Here is a 25960-nt window from a genome sequence, read left to right on the forward strand (position 1 = left end):
CTGGCTCTGGAAGTCCGGCCAGGCCCCCTCCGCACCTCCCTCTGCCACACTGGCTGAGGCATGTGCGTGCGTGCTGCTGTGTGTGTGTACGTGTGTGAGAGGGGTCAGGAACAACGGGGCAAACCCCGCTTGCCTTGGCCCAAGGACCTCCCTGGACTTGCTGCCCTCTGCCCATGTCCCTCTCTCTTGGGATGATCTGCCACGTTGACCCCGGGCAGGGCCAGCCCAAATACCCGGTGTTTGTGATGACCTTCCCCTGTTTACATTCTTCCTTTTCTTTTGGAGAAACAGGTCGCCTCCCTCCTCTTGGCCTCATCCCAGCGGCCAGAGGGCACAGAGGGTGCCATGTGATTGTCTGGGATTTGACTGTCTAGGACATGAGCACACAGAGGACTCCCTTCCGTTTCTCCCTCTTCCCTGCCAAGGGCCTGCCAGCCCGTTGATGATACACAGCTGAGTGTCCCACGTGTCCAGACTCTCGCGGTGCCTCTGGGGCTCTCTTGTGTGCCAACAGCCGTGTCTGGAGGGGGTTTGAGTGTGCTGGGTGGGGTGATGGAGGGTGAAAGGAGCCAGGGGTTAACGGGGTAAAGCCTTGGCAAGGAATTAGGAGCCTGGGGAGAAGTACACTTTATCCTTTCCTCGAGACGCAGACACCCGCAGGGCTGGAGCACCAGGGAGAGAGTCAATTTGTGGCGGGTTTGTGGGGTGTGCCTCTAGGCCATTGGGCTTGGAGGTGGAGGAGTGATCCTAGATCCAACGATCCTAGAGAGGTGGGAGTTGGTGTGTGGGACTGGACTCGGGCATCTGGGGGCTCGACGGGGTCAGGCCACGTGCCCAGGCTGTTGTGGGCAGAGGGGGTAGCTGGGTGGGGAGATGAAGCCCTTGACCTGCTGGTCCACACACTGTCTTGCTTGGTGTAGGTGGTGGGGTTCGACTGGGAGTATCCATGGAGACAGCCGGTAGCAGAATCACAGGAAGTTTAAGTGGGTGGAAGCGTCGGGATATTTGTTTTGGATTTTTCAGTAAGCAGATGCCAAGGGCAACCACAGCTGGCCGGCTTTTCCCACTTGTACTCTGTCTCCACCTCCGTTTGTTTTCTCTGTTGTCCCTGGGAGTCAGGTGGGGAGGGGGCAGTAGGAAAAGAAGAGCAAACCTCAGTCGGAAAGTTAGGATCACCCACCCTTTTCCAGTACAGGACCGTTCCCATGTAACTTCTTGTTTATGTCCTTTTCTTCTGCTGGTCTGGTTTGGAGTCCCCGAGAGAGTGGTTAAGCATGAGGAGGTGGTTACCCCTGACCTCTCTCAAGTGGAGACAGAAGTGCAGCCCTCAATCCATCTCCTACCCCCGGAAACGCCCCCAGTGCCCTGCCCTCCACCCCTGGGGGCTCAAGGGGGACGAGGGGTTGGGAGAGCCAAGCCCCAAGCTAGCAGGGCAGTGGGTGAAGACGTGGCTGAAAGGGGGTCCCTGGAGGCACCCCGCTGCCCATCCTCTGCAGCTGCTGGAGCTGAGGTTCCTTTCCTTCTTCTGTTGGCCATACTGGGAGCCATTGTCCCTCACCCCGCCAGGCCTTAGCCATAAAAGCCCCTGCTGTTTTCTGTGGACAGCCTGGGTCCTGCCAGTGCAGTGACTGGTTCCATCCCTGCTCCTGGACCTGATGGATGACCCTGACACCATTCCAGAAAAGACTCTGTTCCCAGGTATGGAAGGGAGCAGCTCTGTGTCTTGTTGGGGAGAGTAGGGACACAATTTACGTTGGAAACACAAAGGGCCGACTTAATAAAGGGCTTTTTTCTAAACTGGAGGGAACTCACAGGTATCTGGAGGGTGTGAATTAGAAACTGAGGCAAGGCCCAGTGTCACTGGGTCCCATGCTGGGGTTTCTGACTCTTCCCTTGACTTTTCTAAAGAGCTAGGGCCGCTAGGTGATCTAAACCCAGACTTGACCGTGGTCCCTGTCACTCCTCTGTGTGGTCAGGGCTTGCTTCCACCCTGTCTGCCCTCTGGAGACCTTCCACACATCACGGTACAGCCGGATCTCCCGCTGCCCCTGGATGGACTTCCATGCGACGCCCTTCTCAGAATCCATCCTGACTCAAGGAGCCATCACTTTCCCTCCTTTTCCTGAACCCCGAGTGAATAGCCTTGATCCAATCACCTTGCTCAAGCGGTAGCTCTTTTGTAAGGGGTCAAACAGACAGAAAGAGAAAAGTCCCTGCTTTTGAAATTGCTCCATCTCTGATTCCCAGAGGGTCAGAGATAAGAGGGTGAGTTATAAGAGTGTGGATTTCTGGGGAAGTTTCAGTTCCTGCCAATTGGGAAAGATATTGCTATCTGTCCACCAGCAGGTGGTTCGTGACTAGACCAGAGTCACACTTTACGTGACTGTCCCCCATCCCACGCCCACAGACCCCAGCAGCCCTGGTTCGCTTCTGGCCTCAGAGCAGCGGGTCTTCCCCGAAACCCTTCACCTCCTGGCTTCCAGCTGCCCTCTGCCCTGCTCGCCTCTCTATTCCTCTTTGCTTTCCCAACACCACCACCCACTGGCCTTTTCACTTTCCCTTTCTCTCCCTGGGACTCCCTCTTCTTGACTTCCCTGTTCAACCCCTGGTCAACAGATTTCCGCCCCTACTCTCGGCCAGGGGAGATCTCTCCTACTTTCCCTCTCTCTCTCTTCCGCTCTCCCTGACTCAGTCCCCTTTCCTTGGCTTCTCCTCTTGCAGAAGCCCTTTTACAGTCAAATGCTGTGCTCCAAGTCTTCCTGTGGGGAGGAAAGCGCTGCCCCCTATCAGTTACACAGGCTCCCTGGAATGTTGGAGCCGGCCTCCCGATCTCGGTGATTTCACTGGGAGAGCCGGGGGTGGGAGCGAGACAGGGTCCTACTAACTCACAGCACTATTTCTGGCCTGGTTGCTCTCCAAACAACACAACACCAAAAATAGCCTGTGTTTGGGCTGGCCTGGCTCGGCCCCTCTCCCCAGAGTGAAGCTGGGGTGAGTGCCCTGTCTCCCGGCCTCTGCTCGCTTAAGATCATGCCCCTGGGACCCCGACAGAGACGGGCCACCTTGGCGTGTCCAGGGTCCCTTCTCACACTGGTGTCATGCCCGATGTCCCCTCCTCCTTCACAACCCCCTCTCCCTTCTCCAGCCACTGCTGGCCTTCTTTTCTTAAACTCCTATAAACCTATAGACTGAAGAAGGCAGAAGGGCAAGCCCCCAACCCATCTCCTAGCCCCAGCCCTGCTTGTCCGCGGCTGCTTCTTTTCTGCAGTTGTATCCGAGTGTTTCAGAGCAGGGGGCGCTGAGAACCATTTAGTCCGGCCCTCCAAATTCACGGGCACGGGCCATGAGGTCCACAGAGGGGGCATGAGGTGTGTGAGGCCACACGGCGCCGTCCGGTGGGGGAGAAGAGCGGTCACTGCGGTGGACAGACCCGCCCGGGGAACGCGGATCGGAAACCTTGCTGGTTATGTGACCTTAGGCAAAACTTAACCTTCGGATGCCTCGGTTTTCTTCTTTGTAGATAGGCATGTAGATGACAGTTTATAGAGTGGTTGAGCATGAGCCCCATCTTTCGAGGTTGTCGGGATTCGATGGAATGTTGTCTGTGAGCGCGTGGCATGTTCTAGGCTCTCGCGACGTGGCAGCCAGCCACGCTTGGTTGCGACAGAGCCAGAACAGAAACCCAGACGGCTCGAGCTTTTATTTTTTTTTTTTAAAGATTTTATTTATTTATTTCAGAGAGAGAGAGAATGAGAGATAGAAAGCACGAGAGGGAAGAGGGTCAGAGGGAGAAGCAGACTCCCTGCTAAGCAGGGAGCCCGATGCGGGACTCGATCCCGGGACTCCAGGATCATAAGCTTTTAATCTTAATACAATGCGAGCTTCTTGATGTTAGATGTTCTTGTTCACTTCCCTTGGCCTGGGGTGAGTGTTGGCATCAAATGCCAGCCCCCCTTGTCCGCTCCGGACCAGATCTTCCCACTTCCGCCCCCGGCCTGATGGGCAACCCCTGGCTGATTTTGCAGATTTTTAGATTGTAGGAAGATCTTGCTGTCTGGGCTGTGGAGTCACACGTAGACCTCCCCGACATTCGACACTTGTCCTGATCCCCCGAACACACTGGGAAGGAGGGGAGCTTGTTTTAGTAAAAGGTAAAAACCAGACTGCGCTTGATCGACGCTTCTAGTCCTCCTGGTCCTCCTGACCCATTCTCTGCCACCCACGCCCCCGATCCCTTGTTGAGTCCCCATACGCTTCACCCCTTGCACACAACTTCCCCTGTCTCATGGTCATGTCTCTACCTGGCTAGCTTACTGTGCTGTCGCCATGTCTCACTGATTTTTCTGCCCTGGGGGGCCCGAGGGGCAGTATCCCCTTGGGGGCTCTCTCATAATGTCGCTGTTCAATGAGCACCAAAACCCCTACACCCCCCAGGCAAGAATGAGCCTCCTCTCTTGGGGGAAAGAGGCAGAGGGAGCGAAAGGGGCCCAGTGTGGCCATAAGGGGAAGTCTGATGAGCAGGGAAGGGTGGGGTGTGCAATTTCTGGGGTAGCTGTGACCACAGAGTCTGCTGGTGTCAGCCAGAACGAGGCAGTGCAGGCCTGTGGGGCACCCCAGGGCCACCTTCCATTTCTCTTTACTCATGTATGTGGATTGTCCAGCTCTGATTCACGTCTTTCATCCTTACCAGAACTTGTTCCTCGTTCTCTGAATTCCTGAAACTCCCTTTGTAACTTTCTCTGGACACATCTTGTTTTATTTTACCCCGGCTGTTGTGTGACTCTTGCTTCTCCAAGATGGCCAAAAATTTATTGACAACGAATGCTCGTCGGTGTGATTTAGAGAAATAAACATTGCTCCCTCCCTGAAGGAACAGACACATTTACCGGAGCAGAAGATTTAATGTGCACGCGATCATTAGATTAAAATGTAAAACTGTCTCTATGCCAAGTTGTGGGCCAGCCTGTCAGGTGCAGGCTCGAATGGGGTTGAGGGGGGAGGCTCCCCAGAGGCAGAGGGACTGGTGCTGGGGTATGAGGGAGAGAGGCAGGATGGCCTTGGCGGAGAAGCAGGGAGGTCCGTAGGGATGGGGTGGGCCCGGGGGGCACAGAGCTGCATGGGGGGGAGGGAAGGGAAGAAAACGCGCCCACCGTCTCTCCATGCTTTCCTCTCCAGGGAGCAATTTTTTCTCTTCTGGCTGAGGCTTCTTGTCTCTGTCTTGCCCTCCCAGTGATGAGCAGGCCTCTGCTCTTTCTGTACCTGACTTCTGGCTCCTTGAAATAGATGTTCTAGTCTGGTTCCTGGCTCTGGACACCACTGTTTTACTGAGCAAGTGCCCAGAGAGACAGTGACCCCGGGTCAGTGGGGGACCTGTGGGTGGCAGGGGTCCCAGGGATGAGGCAGTCTGTGTGATACAGCACAGATGGAATTTGCCACCGGAGAGTCAGGGGCCTCTCGAGTCACTGACCATTCCTCACCCTCACTTCCTTGCCATATGGAAGCAGGCTCCCTCTGCATGTCTTTCCTTCTGAGTCACCCTGGGCTACTCGGTAAGCAGCTGCCTTGATGAGCAGTAAGGCATTTGGGCTGCTGGTGTGCTTGGATATACCAGGGCCCGCAACCCTTCCCATCACCTTCCCAGGATTTGCAGCTTGGTCTGGGGGAATGGGTGCAGTGTGCTTGCTCTCGACACAGAATTCTCTGATGGTCATTGGTGTGACCAGACAGTCTTGGCTCTGGTTATCACACTTCCTTCCTAGAGCTGCCATCTCCCTAAGACAGACACCATGGCTCGGAACAAGATGCCTTGTGTAGGAAGGGGCAGACGTGGCCCGAGGACTAGCAGGAGCCTCTGGGCAGCCTCCTTTGTTCCTCTGAGCCTCCATTTTCTCTTCGGCAAAGTGGGGAGGATGATGCCAGTTTTGTGATGGTGTCGTTAGGATTTCAAAGGATGGCGTGGGCGAAGTGATCCAGTGTGTCTGTCCATACAGAGTGGCCTGTAGGTTTCAGCTGACTTTAAAATGTGCATTTCTGGGGCGCCTGGGGTGGCTCAGTGAGTTAAGCGTCCGACTCTTGACCTCAGCTCAGGTCTTGAGCGCAGGGTCATGAGTTCAACCCCCCGCATTGGGCTCCACTGGGCATGGAACCTACTTGAAAATAAATGAATAAAAATAAAAACTTGTATTCTCCATTTTTCTTCCTGTGTGTCCTCCCTTGAGCCCCTTGTTTCCCAAGGGGAGACTGGGACTCCTGTGCTAGAGGGGGGGTCAGCTTGTCGGGCCCTCAGGCAAGGAACCAGGAACTCGGCAGGTAGGGTTGGACAAGACCCCGACTGGGGCAAGGAAGGCCGCCAAGGGTTCTGGCCCGTGCCTGGCACTGGCAGGAGAGGACCCGGCTTCCCGTGGATGCCTGATGAAAGTATGATCACCGTGTTAAGAACTTGGCTCTGAAGCAGGTGCATAAGGCTGGCAGTGCCTGCCGTCTCTCCTCGTCCAGGACCCAGAATTATACCATGCCCTCCTCCTGAGTCCCTTGCCTAGGTGGCCTTGCTGTGCTCCCCCCCCCACCACCAAGTGTGTCAGGAAATAGCAGGACTGGGAGTAAAGTCTGATGCAGGCAGAGTGAGTAACTTATTCACATCACAGCTCTGCCTTGGGGGTGGGGGTGCTAGGGGGAGGAGCCGGGGCTGCAGGGGTGAGGGGAGCCGAGGTGGCAAGGTGAAGCAGTTCAGACCCGACAAGGGCTCCGGGGCTGGCAGGGCAGGCTGACTTGGGGTGCATTTAACACCCCAGGAATCGGACTTGGGCTTTTTCCTGGAGCCACCGTGTGGGCCAGTGTCTAGGGCAACAAAGAGGAGGCAGGAACCACCCCCATCCACCCCTGCCCCTTCTCCCGACCTTGTGCAACCCCACGGGAAGTGCCATGGGCTGGGGAGTTGGCACAGGCTGGACAGTCTTGCCTATCGCCTCTACCCCCACCCCCTGCCCTGCGACCCCACTGGAGACTGGCCTCAGCCTTGGCCTGTCTAGCAGGCCTCCTTGACTCCCTTAGAGCCAGGGGGTGTCTTGCACCAAATCTCAGGGGAAACCAGTTGGGGATTATGAAGTCCCAGGTTGCAGGTGTGTCCCCATCTGTGTGAAACCTCCTCATGTGTCCCCCCTGCCAGGCTTGCTCCCTGGGCTCACACGGCCCACTGCAGGGGGGGAGGGCTCGCCCACCCACAGCGGACACACTGCAGGCCCCACAGAAGAGGCCTGAGGCCCTGACCAAGGAGGACGGTCAGCTTCCCACTTCCTGCTTCCCCCTTTGCTGTCCTCAACCCCTGTCCTCACCACGAATGGTCGAGGTCCTGGCCGGCGGCCAGCACTGTCTGGACAGGAGGAAACCGGGATGTGAGGCCTGGTGGTGGCGGTAGCCGCGGAGTAGTAACACAGAACACTGAGTCCTCAAAAGCAAAATTCCACCGGAAAGAAAACAATACACGGGAGACCGAGTCACCCTCCAGAGAGCAAGGGGGTAAGGAAAGGGACAGGGCCTTCCTGCCTCAAGCAGGTAAACAACCCCCAGTCTGGGGAAGCCTCATCATGAACTGTCTTCCAGATAGGGATGCTGGCGCGGAAAGCTAGAGGTCTGGGTCCTGCTTTGGGACAACTGGGAGAAATGGTCCCCTGCCCCCTTTCTGGCCTCCTAAGGCAGATGAGCTCTTATAGGGGAAAAACAGGATCTCCTGTCAAGGTCAGGAAGATCAGAGGGAGGCCAAAGGCAGAACTGAAGGGGTATTTGCAAAGAAGACCAGCCATGCCGAGGCTGGGATAGCCCCAGCCCCAAATGGCCAGTGGGCTGCCAGAAACCAAGTAAAACAACTCTAGGTTCTAGGGCAGGATTTGTGGAGATCGGAGCCTGTGGGAGCTCCATGTGGGATGAAGGAGGCCAGGCCAGTGTGGAGGCCAGCTTAGGGTCCCCCACTGTGTGCACTGTTAGAGGGCGAGTTTCCTTCCTCGTTCAGAGCCCAGAAGAAGCTTACATCTGGAAGAAATGGAAAGAGACATCCCAAGAGCACCGCAGTGCCCCTGGAAGGCATCCCAGCGTCCCACGCTGGTGAGGCTGGGGTAAGGAGGATGTTGAGCGTCTGAAAACCCCTGCCAGGCTGTCTGGATATGTGCGTGCCCCTGTTGATGGGTTCAGGCAGTTTCTGACCTGCACATCCATTCATTCCTACGGTGCTGGGGTCTGTATGCCTCTTCTTTAGAGGTTCGGGGAAAATGTCCCTTCCCCATACTGCAGCAGGACCGATAGCTAAGTTGTGCAGAAGGGTGGCTGTCTGCCAGGGCCTCTTTTACGCTCAGTACCTGCATTCATTCTCATCCAGTTCAGAGACCAGGGGTGGCACCGTCCCAATCCACAGAAGACCCACACACAGGGGCGCTGGATCTCTTGCTCGAGGTCACTCAGCTAATGGGAGGAGCCGGTTCCAGCACCCCTAGCTCTTAACCTGCCTCCATACTGTTTTTCAGTGCTTCAGCTGTCCCCCTGGGGTCCCCTGCACATCTGTTTCCCTAAGCCTCCAACCCAGGATGGGCCCAGGCTTCTCCCTTGCTATGTCCCACGGCTCCCCTTCCCACCCCTGGCTCCTTCCTTCCCCCCAGAGCAGCTGCTGAGCAAGGAACTTGTTCCCACTCAAGCCGTGATGGTTTCACACACACCCCAGCCACACTTGCTCAGGAATGGTGACTTTCTGGTCTTGGTCCAGTGGCTCTCCGCCCCAGCTTCACCTCAGGCTTACCCAGGAGTGTTTGAAAAGTCCTGAGAGCCAGGCCCACCACTGATGATTTGAATCTTGAATCAGAATCCTGGGATGCTGGTTTGGTTTGGTTTTGTCTTTACTGGCTCCTCCCTGGGATCGAGATTACAACCTTAGACCACCCCAGTGAATGGTGTGCAATTTCAGACCCTTGTGGCTCCGAGGTGGCTTTTGGAGGCAAGGGATTTAGAAAGAATCTGCCTGACTCTTCCCTGAGGCCTTGAACCTGGGTCGCCTGGTGACAGGGAGCCGTAGCTCCTGGAGGGGGCTGGGGGGGAGACGTGCCACACTGCCCTTTGACCCATCTGCTCCACTAGCAGTTTCTGGGCACCATTCATGTTTGTGCGCTGGTTATCTGTTGACCCTGGACTTCAGGCTCGACTTTGAGATGGGTGGAGAAGGCCGAGAGGAAATGAAAAGCTGGTTCCGGGCACAGAAGGACTGTCTTCAACTTCAGGGCCAGAGAAGGCAGAACGGGCCTTGAATGCCTTAGAAAAGGGACACATGATTTGTGTGTTTGTGGCAGTTTTAAGTTACTAGTTTTTAAAATCAGTACTTTTTAATGGAAACAACTTGACCAAAAATCTGTCACAGAATTTTGAGACCCATTAAAACAAAAGTTTAATGAGAAAAAAAAAAGAAGAAGAAGAAGAAGAGGGACACATGAAATGTTCAGGAAGTCCCCTGTGAGAGCCAATCTGCGAGCTGGATCTGCGAGATGTCACTATCCTGTCATCAGCAAGCTCTCAGGGAGAGCTGCTTTTATTGCCCTTTCTGCCCGTGGGGCAGGTAAATGTGCTCGGGCTGGAGATAGGGCTCTGGCCCCGGAGGGATTTAGGGCCCTACTCTGGAGAAAGGCACTTATAAAGACTAGGAGTTCAGAGAAAGGGTGTACCAAATGCCTCTTGAGTCATACAGGAGATCAGGCATCCCGCTAAGGGAGATCTGAGGCCTGGGGCAGGGTCCAGGGGCCCGACTTTTGAGAAAAGGCAGAGGGGCCCGGTGGAGAGGACCGGAGGTCGTGTCAGCCTGGAGAAGCAGAGTCATGTGGGGAGAAGGGCCTGGGAAGGGAGAACACCAGAGAGCAGGCCGAAGGATTTGCCCTGTGTGTAGGTTCCTGGCGGAGCCTCCCTGCTCCCTGCCCATCACCCTCCCGCCCAGACCTGCTCTCTTAGTCAGTCCCTGTGCCGGGTACTCCTGCCCCTGCAGCTCTGGGGTAGTGATGAGGCCCCCGTTATTCACAGCCTGAACCGACAACTGGCTCCCTGAGGCACACTCCCTCTTTCCCAGAGTGCAACCCAACCTGCCAGCTCACCACCCTGGAGGGCTGGCCCCAGACCCAGACGGCCTCTGTGGGTCATGCCAGGGTCGGCAGGAGCTCGGGGCCCTGAGGCTGGAGACGTCTCCCTCCTCCTGAGCCCTCCGCCCTGCCCCAGCCACCTCTGTCAAAGGATCGCGCGCTCTGGGGAAGCAGAAAGGCAAGTGTCTCATTTCCAAGATCTAGCTCCTTCAGAGGGGACACCAGTGGAATTACAGAGAGACCAACAGGAGAGCTTTGGGGTCTAGGAAATTTGGGGCGCTTCTCATTCTGAGCTCCTGCTTTAGACTCGTGCCGAGGAACCCATTCTGCTCTGGGTGTATCAAGTAGACTAAACTCTCAGGACAGGCTCAGGGGACCTACGTCCTCAAGTGTTTATCCTTTCAGGAAGTGGCACGCCATGCACTCCGTGGCAGTGGCCGAGGTGGGAGGCGGCAGCAGATCCCGGATGGAAAGCCCCTAACACGGAAACTCCCTGTTATCACTTCTGCGAACCCCAAGGGGCTGTAGGTGAGGGGAGGAGGTCTTGTTGTGTCTGGCACACTGAGCTGGTTTCCGGGCTGAATCAGGCCCACGGTTGGAGCAGCAGGTGGAAGGCTGTCGCCTCTGGTCTGGGGCAAGGGCTCCCCTGCCCTCCCTCTGTGACAGGGCTTTCCTGCTAGTGGATGTTTTCGCTGCAGCTGGACGGCTGGACCGGGTGGGCGTGCGTGCGAGGGTGTGTGTGTTGGGGGGGGGTGGCGGTGCACTTGGGGGGATGGGCACCTGCCAGGTCTGTGTTAATTGCAGGGTCTCCCTAGGCCTGCTGGGCTTCTCCACAAACCCAGCGCCTGTTTGGGGAAGATCAGCAGGAACAGTGGGTGAAAGAAGGAAAGTGGGAAGGCATCCGTGATGGGGACAGGACCGTCTTCGGCCATGTCTGCCCCCTCCATCCACACCATCGGATTTCCCATTGTCCCACCCATCTCCCCTGCTGTTCTGATGTAAACCAGCCCTTCACAGAGCCTCCCAAGGAAGCTTGGATCCTACCTTACCCCCAAAGGCTTTCCAGCCTCCTCCAGGCCACCCGAAGCTGTCTCTCCTGTGAACTTGAACGCTCTCACCATCAGACCCACACAGTCAGACACACCGCTCAGCACTGGATCGTTCTTCAACTGTACCACATGTTGATTTTGTTTTCCCTACTGGGTTTTGCGCCATTTAGAGGGAGGAACTATTTGGATCTACGCTTTCCTCCTCTGTGCCTTAATACTGGCCCACGTGGGCGGGACTTGGGCCTGACAGCCAAGTACCTTGAAGTTAACATTGCCTTCTGAGAATTCAATTAGGAAGAAACACGGTTTAGGAGAGGATATTAGCCCTCTGTAGAAATTACCTAGGAGACTGTCTGTCTGTAAATATCCCAAATCCAATTAAGGAGACCTGGGTGAAATCTCAGAAGGACAGATAAGATTGCAAATGCATGTTAGGGACCTAACTGCATTGTCTTCTGCCTGGGTGGGGCAGAGGGGAATGCCAACAGAGGGGAGACTTCTCCCTCATTATGAATGGGGCTTCCAGGGAGACCCAGCTTGGGGCCGGGTCTCTAGGCTGTGCAGGACAGTCTGGTGCTCTGTCCCAGAACCCTCACGGGTCAGGCCATGGGGCTGGGTTGTCCCGAGGTGGCATGGATGCCTCAGCCTATCATCCAGCTGTTGAAATCATCCAATGCCCTGGCCTTGTTCTGATCCCATACTTGGCCATTTGATTCTGAAGCCACCAGGAGAGATGTGTCCAGGTGCCTGGGGACTGTGGCTCTGTCAGTAAATTGATAAGCCAACATTTGGTTCCTAGTACTAGTCTTTGTGCACCCAGTTGCCATCAGTTGGCCCCAAGCTGGGTTTTTCCATGGCATGCGTGCATTAGTAGGGAACCGGGCGGGGAGGCTGTGATGGGCGTCCACAATAAAGTCACTTCTTTTGGTGACGCACCGCTTTCCCCGGGTGGCCATGTCTTCCCTTCACATTTTTGCACTTGCTGTTTGCATTGGTCCCTTAGAGGCAGGGCCCAGAAATGCCTTCTGTACAGTGGACTGATTGATTGGTGCCTGGGGGGTGGGAGGAAAGCAGCTCAGCCCAGGGCCTTTGTCTCCAGAAGGTGTGGGGAGAAGGCAAACGGTCCCAAGGGGTGAGGGGAGGAAGGAGCGATGAGCTTTGACTGGATATCTCCTATGTCCCAGGCACTGGCTAGGTGCATTTACATTCTGTATCTCATTTCTTCTTGTGGGGGCCCCACGATATCTCACTGCATCCATTATACAGATGAGGAAACAGGATCCAGAGAGGTTAAGAAACCTATGCCGGGGTGGGGGTGGGGGTGGTGGCGCCTGGCTAGCTCAGTCGGTTAAGGGTGAGCTCAGGTCATGATCTCGGGATCCTGGGATTGAGTCCCATGTTGGGCTCCCTGCTTAATGGAGAATCTGCTTCTCCCTCTCCTTCTGCCCTTCCCGCGGCTCGTGTTTTTTTTCTCTCTCTCAAATGAATGAATGGAATCTTAAAAAAGAAAGAAAGAAAGAAAGAAAGAAAGAAAGAAAGAAAGAAAGAAAGAAAGAAAGAAAGAAAGAAAGAAAGAAAGAAAGAAAGAAAGAAAGAAAGAAAGAAAGAAAGAAAAGAAAAGAAAAGAAAGAGAAAGAAAGAAAATGTGGGAGGGGGTCACCCATTAGTGAGTGCTGGAGCTGGGGTAAAATGTGGCTCTCCTCATCCTGAATCCCATTCTTGGAGGAAAGGAGGAAGGACCCCAGAGGGAAGGCATATGACCTTCTGTGATAGGAGAGGGGTTTCTGGGTGGAGCTCAGAGGCACTCCTGGAGGGCTCTGCTCCTTGCCCCCCCCTGCCGCACTTGCTCTTGGGGGGCAGACTTGGCAACTGTTGTCCTCAACTGAGGATTAAATGATAGGAAATGAGCTTCAGGGAAATTCCAGTCTTGATTCTTTGATGAGGTGCAAGCTGGCACGGCGCCCTGCCTGGGAACACCCTACCAGCATGCCTCCCCACTGTGTGTTTACAACCCCCTCTCTCCTGCAAACACCAGCGAGGATGCTTGGCTCCAGCCACATGCAGAAACCCATATGTGAGGTGTGGTCCTGCTTCTCCAACATCTGGACTCAGATGCTCCCTGACAACTTCCGATCCAGCTTCTGCCTCCCCTGATGACCCACTTCCAGATGTTGCTCAGACATCCCAGCCTCCTTCCTTTCCTCTCCCGCTGCCTCCCCGAGCCCTTAGATGGTGACATAGGCGCTGTGTCTTCCTGAGCATGGACATTTGTGTCCTCAGGTCTCTGCAGGCTTCCTGCCGCTCCTGATGTTCCTGGGTCTCCATTCTTTTCTCCAGGGATCACTTGGGAGCAAGGGGCTGGGCAGAGGCCAGCACCAGCTGTGGCCTCCTGCGGTCAGTTCTCCATCACTCCCCCGGGGAGGTGTTGGCCACAGGGCCTTCCAGAGAAGCCCGTCCCGCTTCCCCCATCGCTTCTGGTTGATGTTTTTTATTTAATCACTCTTCTACCAACTTCCCCCATCACCCCGTCCCACCCCCAAAAGATATCTCTGCCTTGAAGCACAGCATCTCCTCGGCTTCCAGACTCTTCCTGGTGGGAGAACCACAGAGGCTTGGGGGCAGAGAAGGGGACTGGGGGGTGAGGCAGGGGGTGAGGGGCCTGGATCCCCCTGCCTGGGACCTGCAGAGTCGCCCCGGTGAAGAGACAGTGTCTGGGAGCGCGGGTGCCCTGGGTAGGCAGGGGCCTCCCTGCGTTCTAGTTCAGTTCCCAGCAGTAGGAAACCCATAGAAAAGCGGTTCTGCCTCCCCTGAGCTTGGGGCTGGGAGCCTCCCACACAGTCTCGGGGAGAGCAGGAAGGGAAGTGTTAGGGAGTGGGCTACGGGAACAGGCCTGTCCCAGCTCTGCAGGGCCCGGGCTCCCTAGTCCCCTTCACGGCCCTCAGGAGGTCTCTGTGGTTCTGCCAGGAAAAGTCTGGAAGTTGGGGTGCTGCGTTCCAGGGCAGAAGAAATATCTTTTGCGTGTGGGACAGGGTGATGGGGGAAGTCGGTAGGAAGAGTGATAAAGAAAAACATCAACCAGAAGGGTTGGATGAGCCGGGTGTGGCTTCCCTGGAAGGCCTCATGGGCAGCTCCCCCCCCACCCCCGGCCCCAGGGGGTGGATGATGGAGAGCTGGCCCCAGACAAGCTACAGCTGGTGTTGGCCTCTACCCAGGCCCTTGCCCAGCTCCCGTAGATTTTGTCCATGTGACATCATCTCCAACCTCAACTTCCCCATCTTTAAACCAGGGATGATAGTAATCGCTACCTCCCAGAACCATTGAGGGCACTAAATGAGACATGTGTAAAGTGCAAAGCAGGTAGGAAAGGACCTGGCTCAGAGTAAATGCTCAACAGATAGCGTTCATTCATTCATCCATCCATCCCTCCCTCCCTCCCTCCCTCCATCCATTCATTCATTCAGTACCTACTATATCCCAGGCACTATTCTACTGGCATAGGATACATCCGCACACAAAACGGGCAAAATGCCCCGTCCTTCTGGGGCTTGCGTCCTTCCCAGGGTGGCAAATGGAGAGGAAACAATCAACAGTAAATAAACAGATAAACAATGAAATGAAACAGTACCGTAGAGGGTTGAAGGACTGGGAGGTTGGGGGCTGGAGAAAAAGGAGAGCAGAGTGGTTACTTTTCTCTCCAGAATTTGGATAACTTCGCTCTTATTCATGCCTCCCTTCTAAGGAGGAGGGATAAACCTCTTTTGCCCCAGGGCCAGCCCGGCCAGGGGCTTCACCTACTCCTCCCACCACTGCATCCCAAGTGAGGGACAGTGACTGGGTTCCAGCACCAATTCGCTCCTTTGTTCCTTCAGCCAACAAATATTTACTGAACACCTGATCTCGGAAGGCTGCGTGTGAATCAGAACCTCTTGTCCAGGGGCGCCTGGGTGGCTCAGTCGTTAAGCATCTGCCTCCGGCTCAGGTCATGATCCCAGGGTCCTGGGATGGAGCCCCGCATCGGGCTCCCTGCTCCGCGGGAAGCCTGCTTCTCCCTCTCCCGCTCCCCCTGCTTGTGTTCCCTCTCTCGCTGTGTCTCTCTCTGTCAAATAAATAAAATCTTAAAAAAAAAAAAAAAAAAAGAACCTCTTGTCCTGGGGAGGAAGGGGCTGTGTGTGAATAATCTAGGTGAGAAAGTGACCCGGGTCGCTGGCAGGGACGACTATCTGTGTGCCCTGCATGGTGCCCTACAACCTCTGTGTCCCGCCCCACCCCCCACTGGATTCGGGGGCTGTTCCCTCTCGCCTTGCTTTGGCTGTTTTCTGAGGGAAGTTGATGGACTGTCCCTAACTCAGTGTTAAGGGGAGACAGTTCTCTATGTCTGAGGCGGAGGAGACATTTTCTGTGTTGACCCTTGAGCAAAGTCAAGGCCAGAGAGCCCCATTCCCCTGCCCTCAGCAGCGAAGAGGGATGCTGTGACCATCTGTCCAGTCATGTGCCCAGCCTGGGACACGTGCCCGTCTCCCTGCCCCTACAGTGAGGCCTCGGCTGCCCTTACAGGGAGGCTGGCCTCACCCCGGCAGCGCAGTGCAGGGGAGAGAGGCCCCTCACGGCTGTGACCACGGCAGACCCCAAGGCCGTGGGGGAAAAGGAGCAGCTCCACCATCGCTGGGTCAGCCTTCTCAACCGTGGAGGAGGAGAGACCCAGGTCTGAGGGAGGAGGCTTGGCCACATGGCTAGGAACCCCAGGTCGTGTGTGTGTCTGACCACAGAGGCAGACGCTCCGCCTTGGGGTCTGGAGCTGGGAACAGGCCGTTCTCCCCACAATCACCGCTCACATGGACCTGCGCCTGGCCCCCTCAGCTGCTGAGTCATGCTCCCCGGGGTTCAGGGAGGCGCCAGTCCAAAGCCGGGCTGAGTCACTCGATGATGAATTGTGGAATTCTTATTCAGGCTGTCACCGCAGCAGTGGTGGGCCCTGACCCGCACCCCCTGCTTCCCCACCAAGCCACTCAAAACATTCTCTCCTCAGCTCTCTTTTCTTCTCCATCTTGCTCCCCGACCCCTGCCAGTGAGCACCAGATGGTGGGATGCTCAGAAGTATCTCTGAGTTTCCCTTCCTGTGTCTAGATTCCAGACCTATTATAAGGACAAGGGCCTGGTCTGTGAGCTTAGGAAAGAACCTCCAATCTCATTCCACTCAGCTGTCATTGATGAATGCAGGAAGAGGGACACAGTTTCCGGAGTCAGGGCTGGTTGGAGTCAGAATCCAAATCTACTTATAACAAACAAGGCTCACCATCTTCAGTGTCCCCATCTGTCAAATCATGTTAACGATTCCTACTTAGTAGGAGTTGAGGCTTCTGGAAGCTGATGGGTAGGAAGCACAGGTAGGCGGGTGCTCTGTAACTGCTATTCTATCTGTATTCAATGGGGAGGCCAGAGGTTGTGCGGGTTAAGCTCCTTCCCCTTCTGGCTCGGCAGAGCTGGTGGCAAGGGGGCAGGAGTTCCTCGAGGGGCTCTGGACACTAGGTCAGAGTGGGTGGGGTTGGCTAGTAAGCAGACAATCCTAGAGCCCCGACACCTCCCAGCCCTGCAGGGCCCACTGTGCATGCTGGAAGGTGCCCACAGATGCCTGTTTGGTTCCTCCAAACCAGAAAATAAGCAGAGACCGGTGGTGGGCACAGCCACCCTGACCTGGGTCCCTCGCCCACTTCCCCCCACCCCACCCCTTCATGCAATCATACCCCACCTGAGTGTGCCCACATGCAGGTCGGCCGAGCCAGGTCACCTGCTGGCTCCCACCAAGGGTTAGCCTGGAAGATCCACATCTCTGCCCAGAGGCCCCCTCTGTCCACAGGCAGGAGTTGAGAGGGAACTAGGGGGGACAACAGATGGTGACTGTGGGTCACCCTGCTCCTGTAGTGTCCCCCAAGGACAGCAGGGGAAGTCATGATATCTGGGCCCTTTGCTCTCTGGTGTTGACTGTTCCCCACAGCCACGAATCCATCTAAGAGAAGGTTCACGTTTTTTCAAGAGAATTTATTAAGAAACAGGAGAAAGGAAGTACATGAAGGAATGAAAGCTTCCCGCGCATATTCTTCAGCCCAAGGCAACTAAGAAAACTTTGCTGGGCTGACACCATGGGTACCGAGGTCCCGATTCTGTTTTCAACCCCGTCTCTCTTGGCTACTAAGCCAACCAGTTCAGACTTTCTCCGGAGACAAGTCAGGTTGTCTTCCCAAATCTCCCCAAAACTCCTTCCTAATCGCCTCTTTATATACAGGCCCTTCTCTACCTGGTCCTGAAGGCTCCTCACTTGGGGCTTCAGGTGAGGTCCTGCCTTTACCCCACTGTACCTACTCCACTCTCCTATCAAAGGCCATCCGTGGTCCCTGGAAAACCTATTTTTGCTCCTGTCCTGACCCATTTAATTAAACTATATTCACGAACAAGTTGGGCAGGTTGGTTCTGCTATCTTTAGTCAAGTTACCTATTTTCCTAAGCCTGCATCTGAACTTGATTTTTCTCCTGCTAGGAACATCTTCTTGAACGCACCCTGGCAGCTCTCTACCCCAGCTAGTCCAAAACCACTCCCCCCACCTTCCCCCCCCGCCCGAAGTGGACCTCTGTGCCCTGTCCAATCTCCCATTTCATTTGCAAGATAACTGTAGTTGCCAGCTGCCCTGTCACAGACAGATGGTCAAACACCTTGCTCTTGGCACCCACCTATCAAATCCTGCCCAGCCCAGATCACCAACCTCACCCATTTCCTCAGAAGATTTCCGAATTCCCTCTCAGACCTCTACCCTTCTGGAATTCTACCTCTGTAGCATGTATTAGAATGACATGGCTTTATAGATACAGTAATAACAAGATTACAATGACAGGAGAGCTAGTCCCTCCCAAATTATATTTCCTCTAAATTATCAAAAGATCGGGCCATGCTTGCCATTTTGAACTTTTCTTAAGTGTCTATGCTTATCAGTCCTTCATTGGCACAGGCTGGTTCTCACCTGGCTTTCAGAACAGCACTGAGTCTTAGCAAGCTGGCCTTTGGTCCCTTCTGCTCCTACAGTTACACATATGGCTTCTTCAAATAACTGCTACAAAGCAAAACAAAACACCTCCTCCAAAGGAGAAACAGGTAACAACGCTACCCGGACCTTCTTAAGCTTAACCTCACAGTATGTGCGTATAACCCCCACGCAGGCTTAAGCCAGTGGAAGAGTCTGTGTTAGGTCAGCACAGGTCAGCTAAGCTTGTTCCTAACCCATACCTCGGATTTGAGCACTTCTCCGTGCTTCTCACCCAGTACTCACAAACAACCCCGAGAGGTGGGCATGGTGCCTACTGTGATCCCCGTATTACTGATGTACCAACTGAGGTTCAGAGAAGTTAGGAAGCTAGCCAAGATCACACAGCTGTTTCATGGAGGAGCTGGAGATCAACCCAGGACTCTGCTACCTCATTCCCTTCCCTTTATTAGACACAAAGACTGTGGAAGAGGTTTTCTACTCCCTCTCTCTCTACCCGAATGGCATGCTTCTTTCACCAGTATATGCACAACCTGGAAAGTTCCAAACACGAAATGGAATGATTGATCAAGTTAACTGTCATAGTCAAATGTGGGTGTGAGTGTGTGTGTGGGGGGGTTATATCTTTCAGGATGTTCCTGATTTCTTAACATCTGTAGTTTAACCAAGAACTTTCTCGTCGTGCTGTGAAGGATTCCTAGATCACGGTTAAGGTGCTAGGGATTTTACCCCCAAATTATGCTCAATGCTGGTACTTTCCTTCCGTTTCACCTTTTGCCAGTGTTCTGTGCCTTGCTACCCCTGCCCCTTAATGAGGAAAAGTTAGTACTTCCGTCAATCTTCCAATGCCCGGCCTCCCAGGATCCCTACAGCTTCCTGGAAAGTGGTCCCTATAGCTCTGAAGCATCTATGGGATTCTCTTCTTGCAGCCAGGGGACATTCCCATGGTTCCCATGCAGCTCTGCAAAACTGTTTTTCTAACCCAAAGGTATAGGATCCCCTAGAGCCTATGACTCACCAGGTCCCCCTTCACACACAAGCAAGACACCCCAGTCTCATCTCTTTTGTGACTCAGCTGGGCCACCCCCTGGGAGGTATATGGTGGCCTGTGTCCACAGTGCCCCCTACCAGAGATTTCCCACAAGCCAAGGTTTTGGACAACTTGATTGGCTGGGGTTTGGACATCTGAGGTGGGAAACCTCTGGAAAGAGTCTTATTGCTATCTTGTGCTTTTTCTAGATACAAATTCTTTTCACAGACGTTCATTGAGCACCTACTATGAGCCATCACTGTGCTCTCTGCAAATAGAGCTGCAAAGAAGAGAAGACATTGTCCCCACCCCCATACAACTCACCCGGTACTAGTTGGTTTCCTAGAAACACCACTTGGTCTGAATTAGTTGGTGAACTCAGCAAGACCTTCTCTTGTCTTTTGGACACTCCATAATGATCTGATCACCCCGGAGGACTCCCCGACCTCTGCATACCTCCCCAGGGCAGGTTCCTCGGTCAGTCACCAGACAGGCCACACTCACACACCACCCCCCATCCCCGGCTCTGATGGCCCTTCCTCCCTGCCGGAGGTCCCAGCCAGCTGGGAATTCTCCAGACTCCTGCTTCTCCTTCAAACGGTCTCGTTTGCTCTAACTGACATATTCATTTGCAAATCCAATAGCTATTCTCGAATATCATTTATAGAGGTGTATGTTTTTGAAGTAAATATTCAAGCATACATGTTATTTAATGGTCAATTATAACTGAAGTAGAAATGTGCATATATGAGTAACAGCACGAAAGGACCAGAACCCAGTCTCCCAAATCACTATTTACAAATGTTGAACCTATTTCCACTCGATAACTATTCAGACATAATTTTACCTTGTGGTTATCATGATGTGGTCATAATTCCAAATTCTCTCTCTCTCTCTCTTTTTTTTGCTATGATTGCATCACATAGCATCATATCCTTCAAAATAGTTTTCATAGTTGTCATATGTGAAAGCAATAGCTCATGGTCCTTATAGACCACAATCTACTTGGCTGTCCCCCACAGCCAAGCAGTTTCCAGTCGATGACTGTGATATAGAGGTGGCCACAAATATCTCTGTGCAAATACTTTCTTTCTTTTGAATTATTTTCCCAGAATGTATTCCCCAAAGTGAGATAACTTAGTCTTATAGTCATTTCTTTCTACCTTTGTCAAGTATTGTCAAACGGCTCTCCAAAAAGCAGCGCTCCATAGCGCTGGGAGTCTGTCACCCCACGACAAAACCCTTCATTGTAGTTTTGGCAAATGCAAAGGGTTGACTTTATTTGATAGTTTCCTGGTGCTGGCCTGTGTGTGTTTCCTCCTGGGGGCCAGCCTGTTGGGTCTTTTGAACCAAGTACATCTCTTGGTCACTGTTTCTACAGGAGGCTCAGCTCTTACTCAGACCAATTCTACATAGTTCCCTCCTCCTAACTGGTTTCCCTTTCATCTTTCATTATTTTTTGCTACACAAACGTTTGAAGTTTCTATATAATTTAATTTGTCTGCTTGACATTGACGATTTCCCCTATCACTTCAACGAACAAACAATGACCTCTCTAGAAAAGGGGTTTCTTTTCCCCACTCCGAATGCCTTGCACTTTCCCTCTGGACTTGTCCAAAATCCCTCTGGTTCCCATGAACATTCCTTCGTCCACGATCCCTACATTAAATTCCCTTTGGTCCTCACGCAACTGCTCCTGGCTCAACACGTCCATGGCCCATGCAAGAGACTTGTGGTCCCGGCTCACCTCCAGCAGATTTCATTCCTCCACCCAGCCCAGCCCCACTACTGACTTCTCAGGTTTTCCAGCTGCTTTGGCCCGGGAGTCCCACACCTGGCCTCCAGGGTTCGGGCAAGGTTGTTGTCCTCAGCAATAATGGCCTACCTGAGGGCAAATCCCTTCACCCTTTAGTTCAGCCAAACGAAGGCCAGATTTTCTCTGTACTTTGCTGGGGGACACTATGAACCGAGGAGCCTCTACTTCCTGGCTGCGGCCGTGTCAAAATCCGAGGCCTCGTGCAACCTGGCCTATCTCCCTGTTCCAGTCTGAGGGGAAGCTGGGTTCTCAGCTCTCTTCCAGAAGGCACATGCCTGACATACCTGAGCCCTTCTTGGCTCCACGGATTCCTTCTGCCAAAGCTCCCCAACCCCCCTCTCCCCCCCAAAACACACTCAGACTCTCCCTGGGCCATTCCATTGGGAATGGTTTCGAAGAACACTCACGAATTTCAGAAACCTGATCTATAAAGGCAGTGGCGACGAGGCAGTTACCCACAAATAGGAGGCACGGTTAGCTCCGGCGCCTCCTCCCCTCCTCCTCTGCTTCTGAGAGCTGGGGTCACACCACCGCCCTTTGTCCCCTCCTTGCACCCCCCCCCACAAGGGGTTAGCAGTTTGGCACTTCACATTGAAAGGGTACCAGGCCCTGCCCTCTGGGAAAATTGCCCTCAGCCACCACATCCCACGGCTGCCTCGCCTCCCTCCTCTCTCCCTACAGCCCTCCCCCCTCCCCTACCCTCCCCGAGTCCCTCCCCAGTCCTAGCCCTTTAACTATCAGGAGGGCGGACCCGAAAGACGTGGATGGTCCCGTTACTGAGGGACACAACCAGGTGCCTGCCGTCCACCATGGTGGTCACCCTGGGCTTCTCCAGGCCATGATAGGCTGTCAGGAAGTCACCAAGCAGTGACCCCTTCGGATCCAGGATCACCACCTTGTTGACCTCGCGAAGGGTCAGAAAGATGTAGCCTTTCTTATCCACAGACACAGAGCCTGGCTGGCAGCCGTGCAGGCCCGGCCCCCGGTACTCCCCGATCACCTGACCCAGCCCATCACAGACCACCACGCTATTCTGCTGCCAATCGGACCCCACAAAATTGCCCTGGGGGCTGGCGGTCAGGAACACCAGGGCCCGCAGGCCCCTGTTGGCCTTGCCTCCCGGGATAAACCGGGTGGCCAGGCTGCCTTCCATGTTGTACACCTCCACGTGGCCCGACACGCTGACGGCCACCCGGTCCCCGCTCGGCATCGCGGCCACGGCGTGGCTGGCCTGGGAGAGGCTCAGGGCCCGGCGCCACTGCACCTCGCCGTCGGGGCTGATGAGGTAGAGCCTCGCGCCAGCCGAGAAGGCCACAGCCCCCTGCAGGGCGGCCACACTGCACGGGGAGCAGCCCTCGGGGACGGGCACCGTGCCCCTGTAGTCACCACTGAGGGAGAAGCGCTTCAGTGCCCTGTTCTGCTCATCGGCCACCAGGATCTCCCGGGGACCGAAGGGACAGAGTCCCGTGATCCGAGGAGACCGCTTGTCTCCAGGCATCCGTGTGGGGAAACTGCAGGAAAAAATGGGCCTGGGGAGGAGGCCAGAGCCCTCCAGGTTTAGCCCAGGTGCTGGGCTGGGCTCCCGGGAAATTGACTTGAGCCTGCCTTTGAACTTTCTCTTCTTGTTGGATCTGCTGCCCCTCGGGGTCTGGGCTCCTTCGTCTTCTAGGGGTGTCTGGGCTCTGCCCTCTTTTGGGGTCTGGGCTCCATCTTCCTGGGGTGTCTGGGCTCTGTCCTCCTTTGGAGTCTGGGCTCCATCTTCCTGGGGTGTCTGGACTCTGTCCTCCTTTGGGGTGTAAGCTCCATCCCTGCTCTGGGGCTGGATTCCACCTTGTCTCTCGAACTTGGCTCCACCCTGCGTGCGGCTCTGAGCTTCATCCCCTCCCTGGCTTCCCGCTTCATCTTTCCCACTGTCCTTCTGGAGCTGGGGCTCGTCAAAGGAGAGCCGTAGCAGGGGGCAGTTCTTGTCCAGGAGCCCAGGATGGAGCTCCAGCCGGGGCAGCAGGCAGGGGGCCGGCCCAGGCATCCAGGGACAACCCTGCAGCTGCCGGAGCCTCTGGGCAATCGCCCCTTCCAGCGAGAGTATCTCCGCCTCGCGGCCCAGGCTGAGCACCCGACGGGCGAAGGCGGCCGCTGCCCTGGCCACCTGCTCCCGGCTCTCCAGCTCCCCCAGTCTCTCCCGGGCGGCCTCCTCGGCAGCCTCCACGTGGGCCCGTAGCTGCCCCAGCACCTCCTGCTTCTGGGCCAGGAGGGCCCGGAGGACCCCTTCGGTCACCTCCTCCACCTGGGTCCCCACTCTAGCCGCCTGCTCCCGCAGCCGGGCCAAGGCTTCCTTTTCCACCATCCGGGCGGCCTCGAGCTCGGCCAGGCTGTTGTCCACACCAGCCAGCAGGTCCTCCAGGCCGGGCCTCCGGGCGCGCACGGCCTCGGCCAGTGGCAGGCAGGGGTGGTCCAGGTGGGGGTCCAGGCGGCACTCACGGCACAGCAGCTGGGAGCAGGGCTGGCACAGGAAGCGCAGGGCCTCCCCAGGGTGCTGGGGGCACTGGGCCGCCTGGCGCTCCCGGGCCTCCTCGTCATACCAACCCGCTCTGTAGCCCACCAGGTCCACCACCTGGTGGGTGTGGGTCTGCCGGGTGCAGCGGTGGCCATCGGCACACGCCTGGCACAGGTCATCCGCGCAGTCCAGGCACCGGGCTGTGGCCGGGCCCCCGGTGCCCGCCCCCCCCCACCAGGGGACACAGTGCACAGGCGGGTTTCCCCGCACGCAGGTCTCCACCAGCCCGGGCCCTCACCAGATCCAGGAGCCCGTTGACGAAGAAGTTGGTCTTGAAGGCGGCCACGCCCGCGGGCGGCACGGGCACGGTCTCGCGGCACTCGGGGCAGCGGAGGAGGCCGCCGTCGGCCAGCTGGGCCAGGCAGCCTTGGCAATAGGTGTGCAGGCAGGGCAACGTTTTGGGGGCGCGGAGCTGCTCCAGGCATATTTTACAGGCCAGGAAATCGCTGCTCAGGGCTTCCAGGAGGGAGGGCGAGGATCCCTGGGAAACCATGCTGCAAGCAAGCGGTCGGGATCAGAGTGCAGAGAGGGCCTCCCCCGCGGCCCCTCCAGCCTGCCATCCTGCCTCTCCACCCCCCGCCCCCAATCCTCAAGCCCCTCCAAGTCTGGGGATCTCACCTGAATGGCCAGGAAATCTTCTTCTGGTCTCCCAGGGCCTGTGGCCGCTTGCTCTTAAACTACGTAGCCACCCTGCTCGGTGCATACATTCAGCAAATGGACAAAAAGTAACCGCCTGGTGCCTAGTACTGTGAGAAAGGACCCGACCAAGAAGCCCAGCCTTAGGGAGCGGACAGGGTAATGATTAGCACCCTGGGGTTGGCAGCCCTGTAGCAAGTATGGTTTGAGGCCTATGTGAGGAGTGCTGAGGTCCAGCTGGGGGCGGGGGGGTGAGGGGGTGGGGGTGGGCAGGCAGAGAAGGGACGCAGGGGAGGGTCCAGGTGGGCAGAGTCACCTTGACTCCTGGCAGCTGGGGCAGGAAAAGGGGGCCCCAGTTCCTGCAGCCCCACACACAGGTCTTCTTCTAGACCCTGGGAGCAGCATCAGGGGTGAGCGGGCTCTACTTCCTGCCGGACTACCTCGGTAGGGGTTCTGGAGCAGAAGGAAGGAAGGCTGTGGGGAGGGGGCTGCCCTGCTGTCCTTCCAGCTGCTAGACCTCGGGGTCACCAGGCCCCGTGCCTCATCTCCTAGAGGCCTTTCTGCCTGTCCTGCTGCAAGGGGCCTCGCTTTCCTAGAAGCCTCTGAATTGTGTGCGTCCATCTGTGACTCCCCCCCACCGCCAGATGCCAGCACAGTGGCAAAATCCTCCAGGAAGAGACTGCCGGTGGGAGGGGGGTCCCCCCAAACTTCTGGGGACTGGAGGGAGAGGCCACAGAGTGAGAGGGGGGTCTTTCCTAGGTCAGGTCAGGCCTCTGGTCCCAGAGTGGGGCGAGGTGGGGTGCTCCCGCGCACCCTCCCCTCTCCTCCCGCCTTCCCGGTCCCTCCCCTCCCCCTCCCTCTTCCTCCCGCTTCCTTCCCCCCACTCCCTCCAGCTCAGCTCCTCCTTCATCTGCCCTCCCCGGCCCTCCTTACCAAGCCTAAGCTGACCTTGGGCTCCAGGACGGGGAGTGGGGGTCCCCCCCCGAGGCCTGGACGCGGCTGAGGCTGGGTGCCTGAGAGAGAAACAAAACTGAAACTAATGGTACTTCAGCAACTTCCGTCCCCAGCCCGGGACACAGACTTGCACGGCCTCAGGCCCCGCCTTCTTCCCTACCCCAGCCTGGACCTCTTCCTTGGGAGGGGGGGCCTCCACCCCTGGCTGCGGGGCCCCTCCTGCAGGCCCCGGGGCTCGGTGGGCCTCCCCGGGTTGGCCTGTCCGGATCTAGCGTCGGATCCGCTCAGCCAGCCAAGTGTGTTTGTCGTGCACACGCAGAGAACTGCCTGAGGACACTTCCTCTGAGGGGAGAAATTAGAGACCCTCCGTGATTCAGAGCCGAGTCCTGGGGCCGGGTCTCCCGGTGAGGCAGCAGAGCTACAAAGCCATTCCTAGGTGGGGCCCTTCACGCCACAGACCTTTGCTGAGCCAGGGGAGAGGCATGGCAACCAGATGAGGAGCTTTGGAACTGGCTTAGGGAAGGCTTCCTGGAGGAGGCATTGCTTGAGATGAGTTTGAAGGGCACACAGGAGTTTGGGAGGAAGAACACAGGGAAGAACATTCTGGGAATCAGGAACAGCAAGTCCGTGGGTATAGAGGAATGAAATACCCCAACCCTTCCCAGTGGCTCCAAGTAATTTGGGATGGTTTATGGGAAGGGGACATGTATGAGGGGCAGCAGATGATGTTATAGAGGGAGGCAGTGGCCAGATCACAGAGGATCTTATGTTCTCCATGAAGGAGTCTGAG

The 25960-nt window shown here is 56.0% G+C and overlaps 1 protein-coding gene across 1 annotated transcript; it reads right to left on the reverse strand.

Moving 5' to 3' along the window:
* Positions 1 to 17170: 17170 nt before the first annotated feature.
* TRIM56 (tripartite motif containing 56) lies at positions 17171 to 25204 on the reverse strand. Its single transcript, XM_027611828.2, is given in 5 exon segments — positions 17171 to 23751; positions 23753 to 24074; positions 24199 to 24326; positions 24533 to 24669; positions 25165 to 25204. Coding segments are annotated over 2 exon segments (2316 nt in total). The 5' UTR covers position 24074; positions 24199 to 24326; positions 24533 to 24669; positions 25165 to 25204; the 3' UTR covers positions 17171 to 21756.
* Positions 25205 to 25960: the final 756 nt, after the last annotated feature.

The sequence above is a fragment of the Zalophus californianus genome, chromosome 10 (genome assembly GCF_009762305.2).
Source record: "Zalophus californianus isolate mZalCal1 chromosome 10, mZalCal1.pri.v2, whole genome shotgun sequence".
NCBI lineage: Eukaryota > Metazoa > Chordata > Mammalia > Carnivora > Otariidae > Zalophus > Zalophus californianus.